The sequence below is a fragment of the Rhinatrema bivittatum genome, chromosome 8 (assembly GCF_901001135.1).
Source record: "Rhinatrema bivittatum chromosome 8, aRhiBiv1.1, whole genome shotgun sequence".
NCBI classification, from domain to species: Eukaryota; Metazoa; Chordata; class Amphibia; order Gymnophiona; family Rhinatrematidae; genus Rhinatrema; species Rhinatrema bivittatum.
This window is the reverse complement of record NC_042622.1, coordinates 193,394,351-193,421,601: the sequence shown is the minus strand read 5'-3', so window position 1 is coordinate 193,421,601 and position 27,251 is coordinate 193,394,351. Positions and strand designations below refer to the sequence as shown.

The following is a 27,251-nucleotide window of genomic DNA, read 5'->3' as shown; positions in this document are numbered from 1 at the left end:
GCCATGTTCTCAGAAACTTCAGGGATGTTGCATGGAATTGGTGTTTCTCCTTCAGCCACAGGGCGGTGGTCTCTTCCCAACAAACGCTGTGAGAAGCAGCTTGGTTCTTGGGTGTAAGATGCTCAGCAAAATGTCTTAAGTTGTGGCCTTTCCCTACATGGCTTAAAATAGAGCCTTTCCCAGGATCCAGATATATAAATAAACCCTTTATTCCCCTTCAGCCAGCTGGGAGTGCTTGTGTAGGTCAGCAAACTCAAACTAGAATGCCACAACGCTGAACGTAGTCTGCAGAGAAAGTGTCTGGTGAGGAGCTGTTTGGGGAAAGTCGACCAAATGGGCTGATCTGCATAAACCTGGGGTTGGACATGGCACGTTCCTGGGCTCCTTCCACCAGTTAGCCATGCATGTTTTCTACCATGCACTGACCACCGAGGTACAAAAGCCGTGCTGTGTAAGGGTTTAACATAAGTGATCCTTAAGGCATAGTAAAAGCCTACTGAGGCAGTATTTCTAACTGTTTACTGCAGAGAAGGCTTCCTTAACTGTGCATGTAATCTGCCTTGATCGATAGTATTAACAGAAGGTGACTATAAATGTTATAAATAATAACTGGTGCTAGTAATATGGGGACTTCTGAGAGTGCACCAAAGCCTATCCCCTTGGATTAATTTTGCACAATGAAAAAAATGATATATGGTGCAGCAATTGATTGTCTTGGCTTTCCTTTTTCGTCCTTAGCGATCATCCTTGTGCTGCTGCATCCAAAACAAATTGAAGGGAAAAGTGCTGTAGCCTGCACTGTACATTCATGCCTAAGTTGTTGGCAGGTCTCCAGATGGGGGGCATAACAGCTTATTTTTGGATTCCCAGCACACGACACATGGTGATCCTGATGTGACTTCAGTTCAAACTTCTAGTCCAGCCCTGCAGGCATTGGCTTCTATCTTTTGATTTCCATTTCTTTACGTCTGTCGCGTTCTTGGGACATTTGGGATCGCTGTAGTAGAAACGTGATTATTTTCCAAAGAGGTAAGGTCAAGTAGCAACCCGGTGTGTCAAGCGTCTGTGTCGAAACAGAAGACCAGGGTTCTAAACCTTAGAAATAGTTTGCACTCTGAAAACAGCGCGTCTAACTCTGGGTATAGTATACAGAACTCAAGCTTCTGGTTATCCAAAGGCTGCGTAATCTTTCTGAATTTCTTGGTATGTGTTTGCAAACAAACAGCATCTTGAAATACAAGGAGAAATATTTTGGTACATGTCAGTAAAAGAGTTGATGCTGGGTAACCTTTGCTGACGGCTTCAGAGATAGGGCTCGTTTCAGGGGAGTTGTAACAGATCCACTGGTTTGCATGTTAGAATCTGAAAATTGTAATGGCATCATTTTAGAAACTGGAATTTGAACACATTTGTTTCTATTTGCTTCTTAAGATGTTTATATCATTTTGCATTGAGCAAGGTTGGGGGGGCAGACACTCATTCACAGTGGCTCACTGATCAAGCCCCTCCATCCGCCTGCACAGGGAGCTCGCGCTTAAATGAAGACAGCTGGGATTCCAAGGACCATCCAAAGAATGCCTTTCCTCATCACTAGACAAACTGTTTTGTATTTTTTATTTGGCTATTCTATTTTTTTTTTTATGCTAGAGCATTTTTCTCTTTCTGGTAAGGGTTGGGGCTCTCATGCTGCTTTCTCTGTTTTGGATGGCTATAGTCTCTTCACCTTTTCTGTTTAACCAAGAGAAACTCATATTCCATAATGGCAGAGAAGACGTGTGACTGAACACAGGATTAGTCTGAGACCTACGATGATGGCCGTGTTTAAACTGGACCTGTAGAAACTTATTTTCCTGGACATACCCAGATCAGTCCAGACCAGTGGGGTTATATCCTCCTACCAGCAGATGAAGGCAGAGAACAAACTTCGAGGCCCCGGCTATATAACTCTAGTGCCATCTGCATCTCCTCAGTATTTCTCTGTCTCCAGCAGATGGTGGTCATGCAGCCTGCAGCTCTGGACTGAGTTTTTGCAGGGCTCCCCGAGGTGTGAGGTTCCGATCGCAGGCCATCCCTTGGGTGGAGCAGGGCGAACGGGGGGTTGGATACCTCCGGTTGTAGAGCTCTTGGATTCCGGGAGTTGGATAGCCAGGGGACTAGTTCCCTCCACCACCCAAAGCCCTCTTCCAGCACCGCCTAAAGGAAAGTACCCCTGTGGGGATTTTTTTGTTCTTACTTCCTGAGTTTTAAAAAAATATATTTTCTTGCCTTCAGTTTTTCTCTCTGCAGGGGCTTTTCTCTGAGGATTGCCGTTTTAGGCAGTGCTCTGCTGGGGGAGGAGGAGCATCCTAGGGCCCGGAGCCTCCTCAGGTGGGGAAGTAGCTCCTGGGAATATTCTGGCCTCAGGGCAGACATTCTGAGTTCCTGGGAATTTTAATCAGTTGGGCCTGGGTTAGGCTGGGAGCCATTTTGATTTTTTGTGCTAGACTCAGCTAGTCAGATTTCTTCCTCCTGGTAACCCAGTGGAGCTGGGGGAAGGACTGCCATGTCTGAAAGTGCCCTGGTGAAGGTTTGTAGGGCCTGTGGCCTGGTTTTAGAGTTGGATGCTCACTTTCTCTGTGCCTCGTGTGCTGTGGGGGGGGGGGGGGGGGGGGGGGGAGAGGGCTCTTCTGCCAAGGGTCAGAAGCCTAGAAAGCCTAGGAATATACCCCCCGGGGTCGAAGGTTACCCAGGGGAAGAAGGCTAAGGAAGTCCCCTCTGCTTTCTCCACTTTCCCCACTTTCGTCAGCAGTGGTGAAACCGGGCCAGGGAGACCCGAAGGATACAGTTTCGGATTCCAGTAGCGAGGATATGGGACCCGATGGTGTTTCCCCGGAGTTTGTGCTACTAATGCATGAGGCCTTCCTGGCTAGGAAGGCTGCAAAGAGGAGGTCTCAGGACAGCGCTGGTGGTTCTGCCAAGCGTCTAAAGATTCAGGTCATGCCTTCTCCGGGCCTTCGGGCAGCCACGGCCCAGGGTAATTCTGACCCTGATCCGGACCCAGAGGCCGGCGGGGACAACCCGTTGTTGCTGGATGCCCCGGGTGGGGGGGGGGGGATGTTGACCCTCGGGGTGGTTCAGCTATTTAAGCAGGAGGAATTGCGTCCCCTTATTCCCCAGGTGCTGGAGGAATTAGGGCTCAAACTGTCATAGGAGGATTCGGACAGCGAAGGGGTCAACCCGGTCCTGGATGGGCTGCGAGGACCCCCCTCGGCTTTCCCAATTCCTAAGAAAATACAGAAGCTTAGCAGCAGGGAATGGGATGCCCCGGTTGCCGGCCTCAAGGTTGGACGGGCCATGGCCAAGCTGATTCCTTTATCAGAGGAGCATTTGCAGTCCTTTCGGACCCCCAAGGTAGATTATTAAGCAAACTACCATTCCTCTGGCAGGTTCAGCGGCCCTGAAGGATGCCCAGGATCGAAAATTGGAAATCCACCCGAAGCGCCTTTTTGAAATCTCAGCTTTGAGCCTCAGAGCGGCTGTAGGTGCCAGTATGATGCAGCGCGCCTCTCTGTGTTGGATTCAGCTACCACAGGATCTGTCCACCTCGGGAACCATGTCCCAGGCGCAGGCGGCACGCCTGGAGGCAGGAGTGGCTTATACGGCGGATGCCCTGTATGACCTCGTAAGGACTTCGGCGCGTTCCATGGCCTCTTCAGTAGCGGCCCATAACTTGCTGTGGCTCCGGAATTGGTCGGCTGACTCTTCTTCTAAAGCATGTTTATGTAACCTTCCCTTCAGGGAGAAGCTCCTGTTTGGTGAGGACTTGGACCAGCTGGTACAGTCACTGGGAGAATACAGAGGGAATAGGCTCCCAGAGGATAGAAAGCCTTTTCGGAAAGCCTTTGCCCCAAGGACCTAGGTCAGAGATTCCAGAAGATCTAAGTCGGGAAGAGGGGGTTCCTCCACTTCCTCTGGATCCAGGCCTTCCTCGGGACGTCAGCAGTCCTTTCTGGTACCCAACCAGGCTGCGAGAGGAGGTTCCGGCCAGGGAACTGCAGCCCGCAAAATCTCCCAATGATATTAGGAGCACCCAGACCCCGGAGACGGCGGTAGGGGGAAGGCTGTCCCAATTCTACGAGGAGTGGGCAAGAATTGCAACCGACCAGTGGGTAGTACAGGTGATCTGCGTGGGTTATGCCTTAGAATTTTCTCACCCCGCCCAGAGACGCCTTCCTGGTGTCATGCTGTTCTTCCCCAGACAAGCGAGCCATGGTGAAAACCAAGCTATGTCGTCTGATAAGCCTGCAAGCCATTGTTCCAGTTCCAGAGGCAGAACAAGGGGCTGGACGGTACTCCGTGTACTTTGTGGTGCCAAAAAAAAAAAAAAAAGAGGGGACATTTCGGCCCATTTTGGACCTCCAATAGGTGAACCGGAGTCCTAAAGTCCCACGTTTTCGAATGGAGAACCTGTGCACGGTGATTGTGGCAGTGCACAAGGGAGAGTTCCTCGCCTCCATGGACCTCACAGAGGCCTACCTCCATATCCCGATCCGGAGCAATCATCAGCAGTTCCTGTGGTTCTCGATCCTGGGACAGCATTTCCAGTTTCATGCACTCCCCTTCGGGCTGGCATCGGCACCCCGCACCTTCACCAAGGTTATGGTGGTAGTTGCAGCAACCCTTCGGCGGGAAGGAGTATTGGTGCACCCGTACCTCGATGGCTGGCTCCTCCGGGCAAAGTCGGAAGAGGACTGTCAGCGGACTATTCGTCATGTGACCCACATGCTGCAGTCGTTAGGGTGGGTGATCAACCTTGCGAAGAGTCACCTGGTTCCTTCCCAGGTCCTGGAATACCTAGGGGCTCGCTTTGACACTCGTCTGGGCTGGGTGTTTCTGACAGAAGAATGGAGGCGCAAATTTCAACAGCAGGTGATTTGCTTGTGGAAAACACAGATTCTTCCAGCCTGGGACTATCTTCAGGTACTGGGATCTATGGCCTCAACAATAGATCTCGTCCCAGGGGCGTTTGCTCACTCGAGGCCGTTGCAGCAAGCCCTCTTGTCCCGATGGAGTCCAGTGTCGGAGCAGTATCAGGTTCAGCTGCCCCTCGCCTCGCAGTCCAGATCCAGCCTGGCATGGTGGCTGGTGAATTCCAATCTCCAGAGAGGAATGCCCCTCGAAACCCCAGACTGGGTAGTAGTGTCCATGGATGCCAGCCTCCGAGGCTGGGGGGCGATGTGCCTGGGCAGAGCGGCACAGGGCATATGGCTGGAATCAGATCAAGCTTGGTCCATCAACTGCCTAGAAATCAGGGCTGTATGCAGGGCTTTGGAAGCATTTCTGGATCTCGTGCAGGGTTGGATGGTTCGAGTATTTTCAGACAACGTCACCATGGTGGCGTACCTCAACCGCAAGGGTGGTACAAAGAGCCCTGCCATAGCCCGAGAAGCTCATCTCCTCTTCGCCTGGGCCGAGCACCATCTGGAGGGCATTTCTGCCTCACATGTGGCAGGCATGGACAACATCCAGGCGGACTTCCTCAGCAGGCAACAGCTGGATCCAGGGGAGTGGCAGCTGTCCAGAGAGGCGTGGAACCTCATTTGTGCCAGATGGAGGACTCCCCAGTTGGACCTCATGGTGACCCGCCTCAATGCGAAGACGATACGTTTTTTCAATTGATGGAAAGAGATGGGACTGGTAGGCCTCGACGCCCTGGTGTTCAAATGGCTAACAGAGATTCTGTTGTACGCCTTTCCTCCTTGGCCTCTCGTCAAGCGAATCCTCAGACGAGTGGAACAGTCCAGAGGTCAGGTAGTGCTGGTGGCTCTGGAATGGCTACATCGCCCTTGGTTTGCAGATCTGATACGGCTAGCCACAGACAAACCATTAAGGCTGGTGCATTTACCGAACCTGTTGCGCCAGGGCCCTATCTTCTCAGATCGGGAGGATCACTTCACTCTCGCGGCTTGGCCTTTGAGAGGCGGCGTCTGTGACTGAAGGGGTATTCAGAGCCGGTGATTGCCACACTGCTACAGGCTAGGCGCCCGTCCACTTCCAGGGCGGATGTGCGAGTGTGGTCAGTATTTGAGTCCTGGTGTGCACAACAGGGAATTGGGCCAGAGTCGGCGTCCGCCCCTCATATTCTGGCGTTTCTACAGCAGGGGCTCTCCAGGGGCCTAGCGTATAATTCCCTATGAGTTCAGGTTTCTGCCCTAGGATGTTTTAGAGAATGAATAGATGGCATATCCCTGGCTTGCCACCCCGATGTGGTTCGCTTCCTCAAAGAAGTCAAGCATTTGAAGACGCCTGTTCGGAAACTCTGCCCAGAGTGGAACTTGAACCTTGTCCTACGGGCGTTGTGTGTACCGCCCTTTGAGTCAGTGGGTCAGGCTTCTCTCAAGGACCTGACCCTGAAGACAGTCTTCTTAGTGGCTATTTGCTCAGCGCGATGCGTTTCGGAATTACAGGCCCTGTCCTGCCGGGATCCGTTTTTGTGGATTTTAGCGGACAGAGTGTCCTTACACACGGTGCCATCCTTTCTGCCTAAGGTGGTGTCCACCTTTCATATTAATCAGTCGGTAGAGCTCCCTGGCTTTCCAGACTGGTCCCGCGATTCAGCAACAGATAGAGACCTGCAGTTGTTGGATGTGTGAAGGATTTTATTGCGCTCTTTGAAGATTACCAATTCCTTCCAGAAATCGTATCATTTATTTGTTCTGTTTGGTGGTCCTAGACGAGGGGACAAGGTGTTCAAGGCCACTCTGTCTAGATGGCTGAAGGATACCATTGCTTCAGCATGCATTTGCAATGGCCGCTCCGTCCCGGTTGGCTTGACAGCACATTCGACACGGGCACAAGCGGCCTCTTGGGCAGAGTGCCAGCTGGTTTCGCCACAGGAGATATGTAGGGCCGCAGTTTGGTCCTCTCTGCATACCTTTTCCAAGCGTTACCGCTTGGATGTTAAGATGCCGGAGGACTCCAATTTTGGGGAATGAGTGCTTCGAGTGGATCTTTCGGGATCCCCCCAGTGTAGTGTGGCTTTGGTACATCCCACTGGTCTGGACTGATCTGGGTATATACAGGAAAGGAAAATTGGTTCTTACCTGCTAAATTTCGTTCCTGTAATACCACAGATCAGTCCAGAGACCCGCCCAGATGTGGCTGCCGAAAGATTGGCTGTCTTTTAGGGGAGCTACTGTGTTGAAGAATTTTGAAGGAAGTGCTCTTTTTACCAATATTAACGGAGTCGGGGTAGGGTTTCCAACCTTAGGGGAATCCAACCCTCCTGTTTTTCCTTTTTCTGGATGTTCGCCTTTCAGGGTGAATAGGTGTTTAAAAGCTATTTTCAACGGTTTGTTGCTTGGGCATCGACCAATACTAAGGAGTTGCAGATGGCACTAGAGTTATATAGCTGGGCCTCGAAGTTTGTTCTCTGCCTCCATCTGCTGGTAGGAGGATATAACCCCACTGGTCTGGAATGATCTGTGGGTATTACAGGAACGAAAATTAGCAGGTAATAAACAATTTTCCTTTTCCACAGTTTAAGGAGTGGAAGACCAGAGCTGGGTCTTGAACCCAGGTCCTTCTATATAACAGTGTATAAGCACTGCCACTGAGCCGCGGGCTTTGCTTTATGGTGGCTAGCTAATCTCGAGATCGGACCAGTGTTCTACCCTCACAAATGTTTTCTCTCTCTAATAACAAGCGGAGAGTTTTCATTTTGGTGAATATTTTAGTTTAATGTCCTTCAACCAGGTCTGCTGAACTAAACTATGGTCAGGAGACATCGAGAATCAGTTCTAATATGTAATCGCAATGGCTGACCTTGGCTGTCCTGTCTGGTGGGGGATTAGGCAACCTCCTCCTCTCTCACCTCAGCCCTCATGAGTGGCACAGAAAGATTCAGCCATGGCCTAACCTTCCCTTAGCCTAAGGACCTAATTGAGTTAGGGTGGGTTCCCAGCTCCTGCCCTCAAAAACCCCTTATATATCTGATTATTTTACCTAAAAAAAAAAAAAAAAAAAGCAAATTAACTTGGTTCATTCAAACCAAATGTATGCAAATATTAATTGTGGAGATCCTGAAAGCTAGATGCACTGGGGATTCTCCAGGACTGGGTTTGGGAACATGGGGAGGAGGACACAGGAATGGAGAATAAGATATATATATATATAATTTATGTCTGCAGCGTCCAGTTTTCTCTTCTGTGTTTCTACCTTAGCTTGATCACGTTCAGGCCCGCGGGTCTCCACTGGTAGGAAGCAGAGCATGACACGGGAAGAAGAGTTACCAGACTGGCTGTCGGCCAAGGAGTTTTATGAAAAATATGACCCAAAAGAAATTCTAGGAAGGTAAACGATCTGCAGTACTTTCCTAGGCGCTAGGATGCTGTGGAACTGGTGTGCTTTATTTAGGCCCTTAAACCGTCTCTTTTCCTTTCCCATGTGCTCGCTCTCCTCCCTTTTTCATCCCTTCTCTCTTTCTCTCTCAAACACAGGGTTATGTTAGCTTTTGGGAGGCATCCTGGGGGGTGGGGGGGAGAGAGCGGGCTCAGGAAAAACATAAAGCAAGATCTCCTAAGTGCCCTCTCTCCTGCAGGGGGAGTGAGGATGCCGGGGGCTGGGAGAGGGCCTAGCTTAGCAGCTGTAGTCCCTATTGAGTTCCCGGGGGCAGAACGGAGGGGCCATGCCTTCCGGCTTCTCCCATTTCCTGCGCAAGTGCCCCAGGGAGACACTGCTCTATTGGACATCCCCTATCTGCAGGAATACGATCTCGCAAGGAGGGCAAAACCCGGGCCCTCTGTGCACGCCTACGGTTCAGAAAACCGCCAACTACCCTTGCATCCGATTACCTGGGAGGCACAGAGCAGTTTCCGGAGGTGAGAGTTATTCTTCCTTCATGGCCTCTGCAGCCAGATGCGCTGTGCGTTTCCTGGGCTCACAGTGCCTGCCCCTCCTCGCGCTCTCTGTGGCCCACCTTCGTGGGGAGGACGGAGCGTGGTGTGTCTGGCTCATAACCACCATACACAAAAGCCATTTTGTGATCTGTTTCACTTGTCTATTTTATTGCTGGATTTGGTTTAATAAGGCACCATCCTAGACTCCTTTATACCTTGCGCTGCATACATCCCACATACATATTTGTGTTTGGTTTTTTTTTTGACTTGGAAGTTTCCTCCTGAAGGTTTTGAGTTCCCAGCTCACCTTGAAACAGCTTCTGCTGGGATCCACAGTGCCATGAACCTTCATTTAGAAGTAGTTGAGTGTTTGCTCTCATTTTCAGCTCTCCCTTGTCTAGAGCAGCCATTGAAGCATCAGGGCCACGGTCCAGAAAGCAAGTGGTTGCATAGCCTGAGCCTGGCCAATAGGTGTCACTCTTGTGCAATGACTGGCAGGAAACTTCATTGAGGATTTGGAAACAGAACTGCCTAGGCCTCCAGTAGCTAAAGGTTTGCACATCCTTTGAGGGACAGTTTGTGTGGCCCTTAGGTTGTTTTATGCATAGAATATTCAGTTGCTTGTTAGCGCTGGTATGTTAGGACAGCCAGATCCGGGCCTGATTTTACAGCATGGATTTGTGACATGATTTCAGGACAAATTCGTGCAGGCAGCGAGGGTGAAAAACAGAACTGGATTAGCCTGTTCTTTTATCACAAGGAGCATACTGAAACTAGAGCTGCCAGCTCTAGATTTTAGATCAGTCCTGAATTTCTGACAGCCTCATCCTGATGCATCCTAGTACCTGTGGCACAGATTTCAAATGGGCAAAGTGGGAACTACAAACGCCACAATGCACTGGGATGCAGGTCCATTAACCAGGACTGGTCAAAATGTTCCCTCCTTGGATTGGGTCACTTGGCAGCTCTGGGAAACAGAGCTCAGCTCATTTTGAAAAGTTTTTTTTGGTTGTCCGGATGGCGATCGATTCCAGAAAAAAATAGGGCAGTTAGGTTCCCTCAGAACAGTGGCATTCACCCCCAGCCCTGGAGGGCAACAAACAGGTCGGGTTTTCAGGATAGCCCTAAGGAATATGCATGAGAGAGATTTGCGTGTACACGGCCTCAGTTGTATACAAATCCATCTCGAGCATATTCCTTAGGAATATCTTGAAAACCAGACCTGTTTGCGGACCTCAAGGTGGGGGTGGGGAGGCAAATACCCCACTGCACTAGAACAGCTGAATCCCCTTCAGTTTTGCATTGCTCATCTGCACGTCCTGAAAGAATTTGAACTTAGGGGAGAAAGCTGCTTTTCTCTTTCATTTTTTTTTTCTGGCTTCAGTCATTGGGCTCGGCCTGACCCCTTTTCATTGCCTCTTCCAGGGGGGTGAGCAGTGTTGTCCGGCGCTGCGTCTGCCGATCCACCCAGGAGCAGTTTGCGGTGAAGATTATAGACATCACCGGAGACCACCTCACGTCAGAGCAGATCAAGGAACTGCGGGACTCCACCGTCAAGGAAATAGACATCCTCCGGAAGGTCTCAGAGCACATCAACGCTAGTAAGCCCTGGAGACGGGAAAGGGGGGGATGCAGGCAGCACCTAAGAGGGAATCTTTTTGCCTATTTAATTGTTTTTTTGTTTTCAGGCACAAGCTTTGGTTGCAGGCTTCTCTGTGGTGCGACTGATCTCTAGAAACAGAGGCAGTCCTGTCAATTTCTCGGTCCCTCATGTACAGCGTAACACAGCAATAATTGACTCTAGTATGTGGATAGCAGAAACAAAAGGGGAAAGCTCTATGACATTTCACTATTTTGCTGCCTTTAGTTTATACAAACAAAAATGAAAACCAAACAATTTTGTTTTGTTTTTAAAGGGATCCTCATTGCCAAATGAAAAAAGCCCGTCCCCCATACGTCTTTACCTCATTCAGGGTCTTCATGGGGCAGGAGTGAGTGTGGATTGCTTCTGCCCCCTGAAGACCTACAGAGGGGTAAGGTGCAGAGGGTGGGGGGATGTGAGGGTTGGTTTTGTTTAAAAAAAAAAAAAAAAGGTGAAAAGCCCTAAAAGGGGGGAAAAACCCCAACCACCCTGCACACCCTTAGCAGACAATACCTTAGGTGGTGATTTTCTGATCCTGTCCTCCAGATTCCCAAATAGGTCTTCTTTACAGCGCAGCACAGAAGGGCCCTGCTGTACCCGGGCTGACCAGCTGGGCTCCTGCTGCTGTGCCGGGACCTTTGCCTCCTGCCTCTCTGGAAGCAGTTAGGGCTGTTTTAGACCGGATTTTGATCCAGTGCCACCTGGTGGTGGCACCAGATCATTACATTAGAGCTTGGTTCCACTTAGGGGAATTGTGTAATGACCAGGGCTGGATCTGCCCGTCCTGATGAACAGGTACTGGCTCGTTACTTGTTTTGGGCAAGAAGAGAATCATGGCGTGGGGAGACAAGGACTGGAAAGCCCAGCTAATCTGCCCCTTTCCTGTTGCATTTGCCATGGACCCCGGTTGCTCTCTGGTTTCACCTTCACTCCTTTACCACTAAGGGCTGACTGTGCTCATCCCAGGCCACCTTTAGCATGAAACTGCAGAAACTCATATTAATGTCTTAGGCCAGAAATACATTTTGGTAACTGTATAACCTATGGAGAGACTTTCTTGGCCACTTTTGCCTGTCAGAGCCCTCTGACTTTGGATCACTGGCTTGAATGGCATTTGTACACGCTGTAGTTCTCTCACAAAACCCTTGGCATCAGCTGTTCCCTTTTGCTATTGAGTCAGCTCTGGTGCAAAACGTATCCCGAGGGGATATTTTGCTGATGCAAGTTTCCAGCTGCTGATGTATATACTCCAGAGTTCCTGGTGGAAAATTACCTCATCTGGTACTAGAGGGCAGGATAGGGGGCAAAAGAGAGAAAGTCTAGGGCAGGGCATAACTAGGGGGAGTGGGGGTGTCAAGAGGAGCAGCCACCCAGGGTGCAAAGCCCATTCGGGGGATACAGAAATGACTGAAATGCAAGCATGGGCGGACAGCAGGATGAAAAGTCAGGGAGTGTGCAGTGCAGCTCTTCTACTGCTATCTAGGCTGGAGGGGAAGAGAAGAGAGAGCGGAAAAGGACTTGGGTTGGGATCGAGTGGTCTGGGCAATGACATGTGGGGGGGGGGGGGGCACAGAAACCCCCCTGGTGCCATATGTGAGGGGGCAATGGATGCTTTTGTTTCCCAAACGGGAGAGGCTCTGTGGGATGATCATCTCTGAGGATCCCTGTGGGTGCCACACGGCAGTGGCCAGAGGCAGAAGAACGCTAGGGTGCAAAAGGAATAAAGGGAGTAAGAATCCCTCTGTACAAATCAATCATTAAACGAAACATTTCTGCACAGAAAGGCTGGGGGACACCCAGAACAGCCTCACGACGGAGGTGGTGAAGACCAAAACAGGAACAGAATTCAAGAAACTGTGGGATAAGCACAGAGGATCCTTAGCTGCGGGCATGTGAGGGCAAAGATAGGGATCAAGTATTAGGGCAAGAAAGACAAACATAGAAAGACGATGGGCCTTATGGTCCTTACTTTCTGACACTAGGGCTGTGCATGGGAAAACCATTTCTTTCATTTTGTTTACTACTTGTTTTTTGTTTGTTTTTCTGATTTTTGGCATGTGCTATATCATGCTAGAGCAGTGATGGCGAACTCCAGCCCTCGAGTGCCACAAACAGCTCAGGTTTTCAGGATATCCACAATGAATATGCATGAGATAGATTTGCATATAATGGAGGCAGTGCATGCAAATCTGTCTTCTGCATATTCATTGTAGATATCCTGAAAACCTGGCCTGTTTGTGGCACTCGAGGACTGGAGTTCGCCATCACTGTGCTAGGGCATGCTTAAACCGCAAAAGACAATGAGATTTTTTTTTTTTGTTTTCAGACAGGGCAGGCAACTTTTTCTGATAAGGTGCAGAAATACTAGTTTACTTGTTTTTAAGATTGTCATATTATACGCCACCTAGAGCTGTGGACAGAAGTGTGGTTTATACATTCTTTAAATAAATAAATACGTGGCCATATCTCCCAGTGACACAGGGACTGACAGGAGTTTGCATTTACAGCATGCGGAGTCTTCTGTCCCACTGGGCTTTACAGCTGTATTACGCCAGAAACAGACACACGGCCACCTCTGGGGTGGCAGGTTCACCTACTCATTTTTGGTGGCCTATCTACGAGGCAGCTTCCATGGTGGAGACCAAGTATTGCTGCTTCGGGATTGCTGGTTGGGGGCGGGGGAGGTATAAAAGGGTAGGCAGAGCCAGTGGGACGGCTGGAAACACAACCTAGCCACAAGAGGGCTTGCGAGTTCTCTGCTCCAGCCGCCACTCCTGTTCCAAGTCACTGGAAGCGCCTCCCCACGCCCTCCCGCATAGCGTTAGCCGGGTGTACTGTTGTATTCATGGGCCGGCTGATCTGGTCCTGGTTTAGCGGCAGTGTCTGAGTAGCACCTGCCCGGATACAAGGAACTCGGGGTTTGTACCGGATATACTGCCTCTTCGTTTGTGGTAGACCCTATATTGATTGTTTTGTGATGACTCAAAGTCAAGCCTAACCCATTCTCTGATGATTTGTTGCAGTTCAGCTAAAGGACACCTATGAATCTCACACATTTTTCTTTCTGGTGTTTGACCTGTAAGTAGAGTTTTGGTTTGTTTGTTTTTTTAATGGAGGGAGGGGGGTGGGTTTCCACATATTCAGTATCAGAATATTCTCCTGTCATGTTGGCTGCCTTTAGTCTTCAACTCTTCTCTGCCGGTACATTCCAAATTCTTATTCTTTGTTTTCATGGCGCCCGGTTTTAATTTGGCCACCCAGCTTTCCCTTGCCAGGAGGGTGGCTAGTACTCTTGCAGGCCAAGGAGGAAGCCTCTTTCTCTAAATGCCCTTAAGCACCCGCAGAGGACGTTTATTTGAATCATTTTTGCATAACAAGTCGGCAGTATGGAAAGAGCGTGGCTGTCCTTTTTCTGAGAGCTGGGAGCGAAATGATGATCTGGGTGACAGACTGCTTTTTTTTGAAACTATTTATTTAAGACACACGGTAAACAGTAAAACAGACGATGCAAGAAGCATGGGGGGGGGGGGGGCAATAATAAACTCCCAAAGCAAAGTAAGTAGCAGTGCAAAGTACAAATATGGCACCGTCATATAGAGAACAAAACTTTAGAGAATGAGAAAAGTCGAAAAGTACAATGAGAAACAACAACAAAAAACCCCCCCAAGTTCAAATAAAGAAAGATCCTCCAGGTCCAGGATGGACCCCCAAATCTTCTCATATAATTCCCTTTTGTCCCTAAGCCTATAGGGAAGCTTTTCATGACTGCCTTTTCAGCAAGCACCTGGTGCCAATGCGACACTGATGGAGAAGATTTCCAGAGCAAGGCTGAGGAGATTCTGGCAGCATGCAGACAGTGGCCCACCAACTTCTGAGTCACTTCATCCAATTGAACATCTCCCCACACTCTTAATAGGCAAATTGCTGGTGAAAAGTTAAGCGAGATCCCAGTAGTATCCTTTATCTTCTCAGCCAGCCCGTGCCAAAAAGATGCCGCATGCACACTGTGCCACCACGTATGTAGGTGTGTTTCTAAGGAACTTCACCCCGCCAACACAGCAGGCTAAACTGTTTGGAAAAGAAAACTGGGGGTGAAGCAACTTGCACGCTAGGTCCCAGCTTTTATTGCACAGGGATATTTTAGCTATCAATCTCATCAAAGTGTAGTTGAAGGTCCTCATTCCACCATTCTGTTAACCGTGTGCTTGTATCAAATTCTGCACGGCCAAACCTCAGAAGGCGATAAATCTGAGTAATGCCCTGCTGGAGTAACTGTGGCTGAGGAAGCCACTTTTCCAAAAGGTTCCTCTTGCGGAGAGAGATAACAGCCTAAAAAATTATGTGCTGACAGGTTACATCAACCTCTTAGCTCTTCAAAAGAGTAATATAGCCAACCCTTCCAGATCCGCCCTATGAAACAGAGACCTGCCTTATGCTATAACTCCATTTCCTGAGAGAGAAAGTAATAGGGAAAAGGTGAGCGTTAGTATGCAATGGAGTGATAGGCAAGAGCTTACCATCCAAGTTCCCCAAATGTGTACCAGCCTGCCACCATGTTTTAATAGTGTGAGTCAGTATGGGGTGCATTCCACAAATGCTATTAATACTATTTTCCCTGGGGGCATAAAACAATAGCGCCGCTAGGTTGTGATCTAAAGCCTGGCAGCTTTCCAAATCATACCATCCGTGAACCCCGGTTCTCTCCCCTCCAGCCTCTTAGCCTAGTCAGCCGGGAAGCTAGACAACGCAGAGAGAACTACAGCTACCCAGCTGGAGCTGGGTAGCTGTAGTTCAACCAGACCGATAGGAGGCACTTTATTACGCCCTAGAAATGAACAAACACAACTTCAAATGGAGGAACAATAATGCTGTGGAACAGGACATAGTAACTGGTGAGAGACTGACCACCAGGACTCGGGGAGGGAGGGTCTGTTGTAGGTGACGGGAAAATAATCGGTGGAGTATGACAAGGATCGGAACTAGGCTCTAGAGCCATCGGAAGGGGCGGGCAAGAGGAGTGTCAGGCTGCCGCCATCGCTACAGCAGCAGGGGACGTCAGCTCCTGTCTGGCCACTTCACGAGCGGCTGAGTCATGGGCTGGTTGTTTTGTCAGAAGTGGGGGGGGGACTCCCCAGCAAGGCTTGGGCCACGTCATTACAAGGAGAGACGCCCGGGGTTCTTGTCTAGCCTAGCAATGGCCCAATCCAGTATCTTTATGAGAGAGGGCTAGAAAGGAAAGCGTGCCTGTTTGCAGGTGATATGAAGCTCTGCAACGGAATTGGCATGCCAGGGGAGATTAACTGGAAGAATGGGCAAGGGTTTGGCACCTCAAAGCAAAATCATGCATTTGGGATGCAGAAGGCCAAATACGTTTTTGGAGGTGAAGAACTAGTGGTCACCACAGAGGAAAGGGACCCGGGGGGTCCTTATCTCTAGTGATGCCCAAGGTAGCCAGTTAGAGCAATAGAGCAGGCGGGAAGGCAATTAGTAAACATCAGTGAAGGGCCGGCGTTTCCTGGTTTTGCTGGCCTGTGCAATCGATTACTACACTACCCCCCTCCTCCACTACATATATTTTGTATCCAAGTTTCTTTTCTTGAACTTAAACATATTTAAACAAATAAAACCAGACAAAAATACCCCGATGACAATTCTTTACTGCTTTCCTACAATAAGTAGCCCACGGATCAAAATGACTCCTTCTGTTTTTGAATGCTCTCTCACTAGGGAAGGGGAGGGGGGGGGGGGTCAGTTACAGAGTGAAAGACTGGGCAGCTGCTGCTGTTGACGTAAATTCTCTTACCCACAGACCCAGAGTCCGGGTGTGTGAAGTGTAAACTTTCAGCTCCCCCAGCCCCCACCCCGGGTACAGAAGGTGAGAGTCACCAGCATTTCCCGGAAGGATCTATGAATGGCATTTGTGACCAGTCCTGGAATGCTGGGCATTCGCTAACCTAGCCACTCCAAGCCAGGTTGTCGTGTGTTGGCACCTGGTGGTGGCCCAGAGGGCTACCCTGGAAGCCGACTGCCCAGCTGGCTGAGAGGTGGGCTTGCCGCCAGCACAGATCCCTGGCACGGTGATCCCCTGTGTGTGTGTGTGTGTGTGCGCGCGCTTAGGTTTCACTAACCTTTGGCAGATCCACGTGGATTCTATTTTTACAAGTTGCTCAGCCTGTGTCCCTGGGGGTTTCAAGAACTTGTGCAAACTTTGACACCAGTTAGGTCTTGTGAGGCTGCGTAAGAGAGAAACTTTTAAATTGAATGTGAACTCTTTAATGCCAGTTGAAAAGAGCTTTAAAAAAAATTGTTTGAAATGAATGATAGGCTCTGACATCTCTGCTTCTTAGATGATTCTCCTACCCAGATGATCTTTTTAGTTCTCTGTGCTATACCTGTTCACATCCTGCATCCACCTGCTTCTTAAAGCAGCACAGCTGTCTTCTCACAGTCTACAAACATACAACGTGTCAGCAGATAACCACCATACTGCCCATCCCGTTTGCCCAGCTTTGATGAGAAGAGAGCCCATTGCATTGAAAGGGTGAAAAAGCACATGGATGTGTTTTGCAGCCCCCAACGGGTAACGCCCTACAGGTGATGGGATGAACTGACAGACCTGTAGAGCAGGTCGACTCTTGGGAGTGAAGTTTTTTTGCAAGGGAGTGGCTCTGTTTGCATTTTAACACTCAACTATTTACCTACTCCCCCCAAAGAATTTTAAAAAGATCCACACTACAACATTGCAGTTTCATGCTTAGGACAAAGTGAAATTGAAATTTTTCTGACTTGTTTATAGGTCATCAAATGTAAACCTTTAATGGGCCCCAGATGACGGTCCTAGGTCCCTAAGAAGCTGAGGCCTCCTCTGCTTAAATGTAGCAGTCAGAGACCCCGTATCACTGCAGTGTTCTCTTGTGTCAACCCGTAACTGGAGCAGCCCTCTCTCTTTATGTAAACGTTTCATTTATTTGATAAAAGCACATACACGTGTCTGGCAGACACTGTGCAAGTCCCAAGACAGTCGTCATTCTTTATTGCACAGACCTCTGTGATAAGAACACAAGCACACAGACAGGCTTAGCGGGCTGCTGTGGCCTTTTGCAGTCCTCATGGATCTCGCTTTCACGGATGCAATCAAATGTAATGGCTGTGTGCTAGTCCACCTCAACCTCTAGAAATAAAGGTCAACAAACACGTTGTGAATGAGACCTTTTTATTGGATTAACCCAATACATCCCTCACCAATCGACGTGAGCTCTGCTCCCTTTATCAGGTCAGCGAAGACACAGTACAAGCCTGGCCAGCTCTGTACCATTTACGCTCAGCGTAATTGCGCCAACCCTTCACTGACCTGATGAAGGGAGCACAGCTCTGGAAACCTGGGCCACAGATGCATTGAGTTGGTCCAATAAAAAGGCCTCGCCCACTTGTTTGTTGACCCTTGTTTCACCATGGGCCACAATCAGGCACTCCTCCACAGCAGTCTCCCACACATCTGGAAGGAGAGGGTGGTGGTGGTCTTTGTCCTTCTCCTTGGCATGTTCCTTACGCTCTAGACACGGTGATGTAGATTCTGTGATTCTGATAAAGGGAGGCCCTAAGTTTTTTCCATGGCTGCAGCCTCCCGTGGTTTTAAGGAGCCGTTCAGATTTGGGGGCACCTTTAACTCTCTTTTCTCCCTGAGGGAAGGATGAAGAGAGGAGAGCTCTTTGACTACCTCACTGAGCAAGTTACCTTGAGCGAAAAAGAAACAAGGTTAGTATGAAGAAACATGTCCATGGTTTTCTCTTCCTCTTGTTTCTGAATTTAGATGCCTGCAGCTGGATGGGTTTTAACCCCAAATTGTTCAGGATTATGGAAACTTTTATTTAAATATACACTTCAGCTTGGCCGACTTCCCTCAGCAAGGCTGAAGTGCCTTCCTGTAGATGCATAGTGCTAAAATGTAGCACTGTATGCCTTGAGAATTACTCAGAGCCGAGTACAAAGTTGTTATTTCTGTCATTTCAGTTTCAGGCTTTGTTCTGAAGACGCAGCACTAGGAGCTTGGAGACATCTTCCACTGGTTGAACATGTCCCAGTTGTTGCCAGCTGCAGTATAGACAAACCCCCCCCCCAAAATTCAACATAACTGAAACATCAGCATGCTTTGTTTGTGGTGCCAAAAAAGTCCAGGGTTTGCTCAGAGCCGGATTTAAGATTTTGGCACCCTTAGGCAGAATTGGGAGGGGGGGGGGGACAGGTCCCCCCCGGAGAGCCAGAGAGAGGGGAGAGGGCGGGGCCCTTTGAAGCTACACCAGTACACGGTCCTCTTTGGCCTGGGCATTTGACGCCTTGAAAATCTGTTGGCCTAGGCAGTTGGCCTGCATCTAAATTCAGGCCTGGGACGGCTGCTGTGGCAACTGCAAGCCTGACGGATGCTGTGCTTCTTCCCCTACTCCCCCCATCCCCTTCAGAAAGATCATGAGAGCTCTGCTGGACGTGGTCGCTTACCTCCATTCCTTGAACATAGTGCACCGGGACCTAAAGCCAGAGAACATTCTGCTGGATGATGACAAGAACATCAAACTGACCGACTTCGGCTTCTCCTGCCAGCTGTCCGAGGGCGAAAAACTGAAAGGTAGGCCTGCCCCGTTCCTCATCGCGACTCACGGTGCAGTAAAACTTTTCGAGGGAAGCTGGGCCCCCGCGGCTTGGGCAAGAGAATCTCGGTTTTGATTCCTGAAGCCGGCATCTGCTCCTTGGATGGGCAGGGAGCTGGGCAAGCTGGAGGAGGGCAGGGGAGGGAATCCCGGCCGTCGTGCGACAGTGATGCACTCGGGTGGCATTCAGGGTGTGGCTCAGGACGGGTAGCGATCAAGAATGAGGAAAGCGGCAGCTGGGCTGGAAACTCAATTTTAGAGAAAAATAAGAACATAAGAACCTGCCATACTGGGTCAGACCAAGGGTCCATCAAGCCCAGCATCCTGTTTCCAACGGTGGCCAATCCGACCAAAAAAACCACTAAAGATGGTGAGAGGCGTAACTCCAAAGGGAGCTGAAAGACAAATAGTTATATAAAAAAACAAAAAAAGAGCCTCATGAGAAATTTAAGCATTTGGGGGTCCGTAGTGTAGGTTTGTGGTTAGAACAAAAGCTGTTAATCCTCAAAGAGCTTTATGTTACCAAGGCCAAATCTATTCAGTGGCCCTTTGCTGAGTTGTTTAACCTATAGGCATTTTCCTTAATCTTTCTTTCTCCATCTACTCTCTCAGAAAGTTCTGACGAAAAGTTGCAGCCTGGTTTCCACCCCTGAGGTGTCTACTAATTATTAATTTTGTTTGGAAAGCACTTACAAGATGGTAGTGTATTAAACTCTATAGCACTCTTATGGCAAAACAAGAGTTTTATGTGCACTGTGATTCCGTGTTTTCCCCGGAGAGGGTTGATTACTTCTGAGCTGGCCTGCAGGTGCTGTTTGACCTTTACCACACTGTAATTCAAACTGAGCTTTGGGATGCTTGCTCGACTAAGGGCAAGACTTGAACAGCCTAAATCCCAGAACCCTTAGGGGGCTGTAAGACTACCATCCTGCAGTGCCATGGCCCTGAAAACTATTGCTAGTACTTTGTGCTTTCATTTTGTGTGACAGGTCCTTCAGTCTTGTCTGGGAGTACAGAGAGACCACATATCTGTTAAGATCCTGTTCCAGCTCATATGGACAGCCCTTTCCTAAACTCCCCGGGCACTCTGTACAGTGAAAAGGGTCTAGTTAGTGTTTACTGAAAGAATTTTTAGCATTTTACCTGTTACTGTTTGCAAATTTAATCTTTTTTTTCAAGTCAAATTTTCTGCTTTAGGTTAATAAACTCTTCAGTTTGTTAGCTCTATCCTGGACTGGTCCATGATCCCAGTGTTTGCTGTATTTAATCTGTAGGTACATTTCTAGGAACTGCCAACTTTTGAATATTTTTGCTACTTATCTGGCTAAAATTTAGCCAGAGAACTAATTTTCTAGCTAAAATTTAGCCAGAGAACATAGGGGCATTCTGGGGAACAGTTAAATTAGACGGATAAGTTATCCAGCAATCCCGATATTCACAGATAGCTGGATAATTTATCCAGCTAATTCTGACTATGCCATAGAATAATCTTAAAGTCAGCCAGATATAATTATAGTTGGGTATATTGAATAGTGCTGCTGTGCTACTGAATATCCCACTAAAGTTAGCCGGATATTACCTCCTGTTTGACCCCCTTGGGTTGTGTAGGGTGTCAGTGTCCCTAGAAATCATTATGGGATAGCCTGTGGGTGGGGTACTTGCAAGTAGGAACCCAGTTGGCAGGTAGGAGGTTGCACATGCGCAGGTGAAGGTAAGCCCATGCTTGGCAGGATCCTCCAAGTGTCCACAGGGTTAATTCTGAGTGGGTGTTAAGGGAGTGGTAAGGCATTGCATTACATCTCTCTCTTACATTCATATGCTGCTTTCTTTCATATTAGACCCAAAGCAGTCCCCAGCACATAACAATAAAAATATATGCATATATGGTATCAATTATAATAATGCAATATAAAAAAAAAACAGAGTACTCTTCCAAAAATATAACTCCATGCACTTGCCATCTAGCAATGGCACCTGGTGCTTCTGGTTCGCTCCCAAAGAGCGACCCACCTGCTGTGTCTAGCCTCTGCAGTGGGCCTCAACTCTATAACTTGCCCTAATGATGTCAGCAAGAGAGTGCAAAGTCACAAGGACAGTGGTCCAGGGAAGGCAATCATGGCCAACATCCCCTTGGCTGCTGCCCTCGTATTGCTCCATGTACATATGATGTTCTGCAATCCTTCCTCGTGCGTCTCTTTCAAATTCTGCTTCTTAAAAACTATAGAAAACCATCCTTCACGTCTCTTGTAGAAATATGTGGCACTCCTGGCTATTTAGCTCCTGAGATTCTACAATGTTCGATGGATGAGTACCACCCAGGCTATGGAAAGGAAGTTGACATGTAAGTAGAAATCTCTTTGCTTGTTTGTGGTGGATGTTGTATGACGTAAATGGTCATGTCCTGAAAATGCCCTACAGATTTCTTTGGGGGAGGAGGGAGGTTAGAAGACAGAAGAGATGAGTGAGGACATTGGTTGCTTTGAATCTCTTGCCAAATGCTGTGCTTTTTCTCAAACATGAAATCAATCAAAAGGCAAAATGTCATAGCCTTCAATAAAAAAAAAGAAAAATATGTTATGGACTTTTCAATTGGCTTGGAGTTGGCTGTATTTTACTTGTTTATAAGCTAGTATGATGCCCGAGATTACTTTAACCTGAGTATCGGTACCACTGGTGATTTAGCTGGGGTATCAGCACTATACTGAAGCTTAAAAAACATGACTACTGCTGGCACCGTGTATGATACTGTAACCCCAAGGGAGAGCAGATCATAGAAACCTTGGTCAATGGTTGAGTAAATGTAAGCCCAATAGGTCACAGAACAATGGAATCCATCTGGACCAGGCACTTTTATAAAAATTACATGTTAAATATCTGAAAACCTGACTTTTTGGGTTCATGCAGGGGATCTTCATCAGCTTTTATTCTTTATGAACCTACTGGGGTCTGAAACCTCAGATTTTTCAGGTATATTAAAATGGAATTCCATCTGTGGTTTGTTTGGGGTTTTTTTTTGGGGGGGGGAGGGGGTGCGGAATGCCTATTTATTTATTTTTTTTTATACCATGAGAATGACATACCATACAGTTTTACAGAATGTGAAAAATATAAAAAGCTGCAAGGGAACCATGAAAACATACAAAAAAGATCTAGGAACTTATTTAATGACCTAAACAGCCCTGGTTCTAATATCTGAAACTACTGACTGTGAGCCTGAAACACGACTTTTCAAGGTTAGTAGTCTGTTCAACTTTAAGCCATTGATCAACTGAATCTACAGGTTGGTCTTTTGAGGTTCAAAAAAATATCTGCAGGATTGCAGTAGATAACTTGTAATCTCTCTTTAAATTCTAAGATTACAGTAGGAGGAAACATATTTGTGAAATTAATTCAAACACATATCTTTTTCTCCAGAAACAGAGTAGCATAGATCACCTTCTAATTACTTTCCTCTATTTTCACAGCAACATTTTTTTTAAATATCTTTGCCATTTATAATATTTTTGGTGCCTGGCACTTTCCCTCGGTTATGCCCTCCGCTCCCCTTTGCAGCCTGGCCATCACAGTGGCAGGCCTCAGCTGAGAGGCATGGATCTGGAGCTGAAGCCAGGTCTCCTATGTGGCAGCAGGCAACCTTGCTGCTCGATCGTAGAGCCGGCCTCTTTAGCAGGAGCTTTTTATGAACATAAGAACAAGCCATACTGGGTCAGACCAAGGGTCCATCAAGCCCAGCATCCTGTTTCCAACAGTGGCCAATCCAGGCCATAAGAACCTGGCAATTACCCAAACACTAAGTCTATTCCATGTTACCATTGCTAATGGCAGTGGCTATTCTCTAAGTGAATTTAATAGCAGGTAATGGACTTCTCCTCCAAGAACTTATCCAATCCTTTTTTAAACACAGCTATACTAACTGCACTAACCACATCCTCTGGCAACAAATTCCAGAGTTTAATTGTGTGTTGAGTGAAAAAGAACTTTCTCCGATTAGTTTTAAATGTGCCCCATGCTAACTTCATGGAGTGCCCCCTAGTCTTTCTACTATCCGAAAGAGTAAATAACCAATTCACATCTACCCGTTCTAGACCTCTCATGATTTTAAAGACCTCTATCATATCCCCCCTCAGCCGTCTCTTCTCCAAGCTGAACAGCACTAACCTCTTCAGCCTTTCCTCATAGGGGAGCTGTTCCATGCCTCTTATCATTTTGGTCGCCCTTCTCTGTACCTTCTCCATCCCAATTATATCTTTTTTGAGATGCGGCAACCAGAATTGTACACAGTATTCAAGGTGCGGTCTCACCATGGAGCGATACAGAGGCATTATGAAATTAAATACAGAGGCATTTAATGTCATAATGGATGATGGAAACTGTACATCATCTTACTCAGTAAGATAAAGACTGATTGGCCCATCTTGTCTGCCCACTTATGCCTTATTCTCCTAGAAAAGAACTAACCCCCATAGCTCAAAAGTGTGTGGTGGGATCACACCAACAATGATTAAATCTTTCTGAGGGGCAATCAGAAATGGATAGGAATAGATTGGAGGTTCGGCAAGCTGTAATCTGTAAACAGAAGTAACAAAACCTCATAGCAAGCTGATTAGCAGAAGAAGACCCAACCCTGGCTATTTATTTCAGCCAGAACCTTCTGGTTTATAAATGGCAACAAAACCCAGGGATTGGATTACAGCGACAGCGTCTGTAAGGCTAAAAGCTGCAGATCAGAGAAAAATATCAGGGCCAAGCTCTGTAGCACAGCAAGGGAAGGGAGATTATGGCATTCTGGGCCCACGGTACACAGGATTCCCGGGTTTGAGAAATCCAGGACTTTGCACTCTGCAACGGTTAACACAGCAAACCCAAGTGCATTTCGGGCTATTTCAGAATAATCCTGTGCCAGCTATCCTTAGCACTTTAGGTGGACTCTGTACTCATCTATGACGACAACGATAAGCTAGTTTAGAATGGAGAAAGTAGCAGTGCTAACAGAAAAAAAATAGATAATTCAAGTTTACATTTAAAACAAACAAATTCCCTGATTATTTTATTGCTGAGGAGATGTTACTGTACGATTTTTTTTTTTTTTTTGCAAGCTCCTCCAAATTGGTCACTTCAGCAGTACAACTATAAATCAAATTAAATCAGGGCTGCTCCTACGCTGGTCCTCATCAGAAACCCCCCCCCCCCCAGTAAACCGATGATGCCTCCCACACGATGATAGCACAGTGGGGCAAAAATGTGGAACTGGTAAAAAGATATCTAAATACTGCAGGGGACAGGCCATGCCTTTTGTGCCACATCCGAAAGAGCGAACAAATAAAATAGAGGGAGAAATTACTTATCTGATAATTTCGTTTTCCTTGGGGTAGACAGATGGACTCAGGACCAGTGGGTTTATGCCCCCCTGCCAGCAAATGGAGCTGGAGCAAGCTGACGTCACAGTATATATATATCCCTGCAGTGACCCCAGCCTGCCAGTATTCTCTTCCAAAGCAATTGTGGACAGACTAGCAAAAAACTTGATTAAAAACAGATAACCAGAACTATACTCAACCAACCATAAACACTGAATTCACGTAAGATTCTAGGTACCCCAAGCTAGGGACTGGATGAACACTTACCAGTAATCCCCTGGGACCCAGAGCCCCCACAGGAGGACTATTGACCCACTCATGCAGCAGCCAAGGGCGAGAAGCTGAGTCCATCTGTCTACCCTAAGGAAAATGAAATTATCAGGTAAGTAATTTCTCCATTTCCTAGCATGTAGCAGATGGACTCAGGACCAATGGGATGTACCAAAGCTACTCCCCAACAGGGTGGGAGGCTGCCCGCGGTCCAGTCAACACTGCACGTGCAAAGGCTGCATCCTCCCGGGCCTGCACATCCAGACGATAAAATACGGAAAAAGTGTGTAAGGAGGACCACATCACAGCTCAGCAGATATCAACGAGAGACAACAGACTAACCTCCACCCATGACACGTCCTGAGCCCGAGTGGAATGAGCCCTAACCTGAGTAGGCAAAGGCTTTCCAGCATCCACATATACGGCTGTGACCACCTCCTTAATCCAACGAGCTATGGTAGCCCGCAAAGCCAGAGTGTCCTGCTTACTCCCACCATGGAGAACAAACAGGCAGTCCGTCTTTCGAAAACACACAGAGATCTCCAGATGGACTGATTCAAATGAAATTCTGAGACTACCTTGGGCAAGAAGGATGGAACAGTACACAGTTGTAACGCCCCTGGAGTCATCTGAAGGAACAGCTCCCGGCAAGACAATGCCTGCAACTCAGAAATCCGAAGCGCAGAACATATAGCCACCAAGAACACAGTCTTCAGAGTCAACAACTGTAAGGAAAGGCTATGCAGTGGTTGGAACATAGGGCCACCAAAACGTCCAGCACCAAATTAAGATTCCAAAATAGAACCGGTAACCTCAAGGGAGGCCTAAGATACTTCACTCCTTTCAAATAACAGGTCACATCAGGATGAGATGACAAGGAAACATCATTCACCAGGCCTCTGAAACAGGCAAGACCGCAACCAGCACCTTCAAGGAATTAAGGGCCAAGCCTTTATTCAATCCATCCTGCAAAAAATCCAGAATGAGAGTGATCTTAATTGTAGATGTGAATCGGTTATTTACTCTTTCGGATAGTAGAAAGACTAGGGGACACTCCATGAAGTTAGCATGGGGCACATTTAAAACTAATCGGAGAAAGTTCTCTTTTACTCAACGCACAATTAAACTCTGGAATTTGTTGCCAGAGAATGTGGTTCGTGCAGTTAGTATAGCTGTGTTTAAAAAAGGATTGGATAAGTTCTTGGAGGAGAAGTCCATTACCTGCTATTAAGTTCACTTAGAGAATAGCCACTGCCATTAGCAATGGTTACATGGAATAGACTTAGTTTTTGGGTACTTGCCAGGTTCTTATGGCCTGGATTGGCCACTGTTGGAAACAGGATGCTGGGCTTGATGGACCCTTGGTCTGACCCAGTATGGCATTTTCTTATGTTCTTATGTTCTTACAAGGAGGAACACCTTGTTCCTCACACCAGGCTTCAAAAACTCTCCAAACCCGCACATAAGCCAAGGAAGTGGAGAACTTGTGAGTGCGGAGTAAAGTGGCAATCACTCTAGAGGAATAACCACGCTTTAACAAGCGAGCCCTCTCAAGGGCCAAACCATAAGACAGAATCAAATCAGATCCTTGTGAAGAACTGGTCCTTGCTGAAGCAGATCCATGTGCTGCGGAAGACAAAGGGAGGCCTTCACCAGGATTCATCACATATCTGCATACCTTGGACGCTTGGACCAGTCCGGTGCCACCAAGAGTACTAACCCCCTGTGGCCTTCGATCTTGCGAATTGTCCTGCCCAGCAAGGACCATGGAGGAAAGGCATAAAGCAATCTGTCTTCTGGCCAGACCTGTATGAGAGCATCTATTCCCAGGATCACGGATCTGTCCTGCTACTGTAGAAGCGAGGAACCTTTGCATTTTGAGAAGTCGCCAGCAGGTCTAGGAATGGAAGGCCCCAGCGATCCACAATCAGCTGAAACACCTCGGCTGACAACACCCACTCTCCCTAGTCTAGACTCTCCCAGCTGAGAAAGTCTGCTGTTAGGTTGTCTTTTCCTGCAATGTGAGAGGCCGAGAAAATCTGCAGATGACCTTCTGCCTATTCCATCAGCTGGTCTATTTCCTTCGACACTTGCTGGCTCTTGGTTCCTCCCTGGCGATTGATATAGGCCACTGTTTTCGCGTTGTCTGACATCACGCAAACCGCTTGATTCTGCAGCCTGTGGCTGAACTGCAAGCTTGCCAGCTGTACCACCTGGGCCTCCAGGCGATTGATGTTCCAGCAGGACTCTTCAGCATTCCAGCGCCCATGGGCTGTTAACTCCAGACAGTGAGCCCCCCAACCGTGGAGACTCGAATCTGTCGTGAGTACCAACCAGGCTGGAGAGGTCAAGGGAACCCCCTTTCTCAGATGATTCTCCTGCAACCACCACTGGAGGCAGGAGTAGATTTCCATCTGCAAGTGAAACTGATCTGCATAATCCTTACACTGCAGGTTTCAACGAG

General features: G+C 47.9%; 1 protein-coding gene across 6 annotated transcripts in view; it reads left to right on the top strand.

Annotated features, from left to right (window-relative positions):
• Window positions 1-231: 231 nt before the first annotated feature.
• PHKG1 (phosphorylase kinase catalytic subunit gamma 1) overlaps window positions 232-27,251 on the top strand; it is a 43,127-nt gene continuing 16,107 nt past the window's right edge. Inside the window, exons 1-8 of one of the 6 annotated variants that reach the window (XM_029612285.1) lie at window positions 232-303; window positions 739-1,029; window positions 8,202-8,331; window positions 10,302-10,477; window positions 13,542-13,596; window positions 18,208-18,273; window positions 18,975-19,138; window positions 21,411-21,501. In XM_029612285.1, the coding sequence (XP_029468145.1) occupies window positions 8,249-8,331; window positions 10,302-10,477; window positions 13,542-13,596; window positions 18,208-18,273; window positions 18,975-19,138; window positions 21,411-21,501 (635 nt within the window). In that variant the 5' untranslated portion in view covers window positions 232-303; window positions 739-1,029; window positions 8,202-8,248. Of the gene's footprint in view, window positions 434-738; window positions 1,030-1,103; window positions 1,204-8,201; window positions 8,332-10,301; window positions 10,478-13,541; window positions 13,597-18,207; window positions 18,274-18,974; window positions 19,139-21,410; window positions 21,502-27,251 lie in introns of those variants that run through there. The other 5 variants (XM_029612289.1, XM_029612284.1, XM_029612283.1 and 2 more) reach the window with 5 other exon arrangements.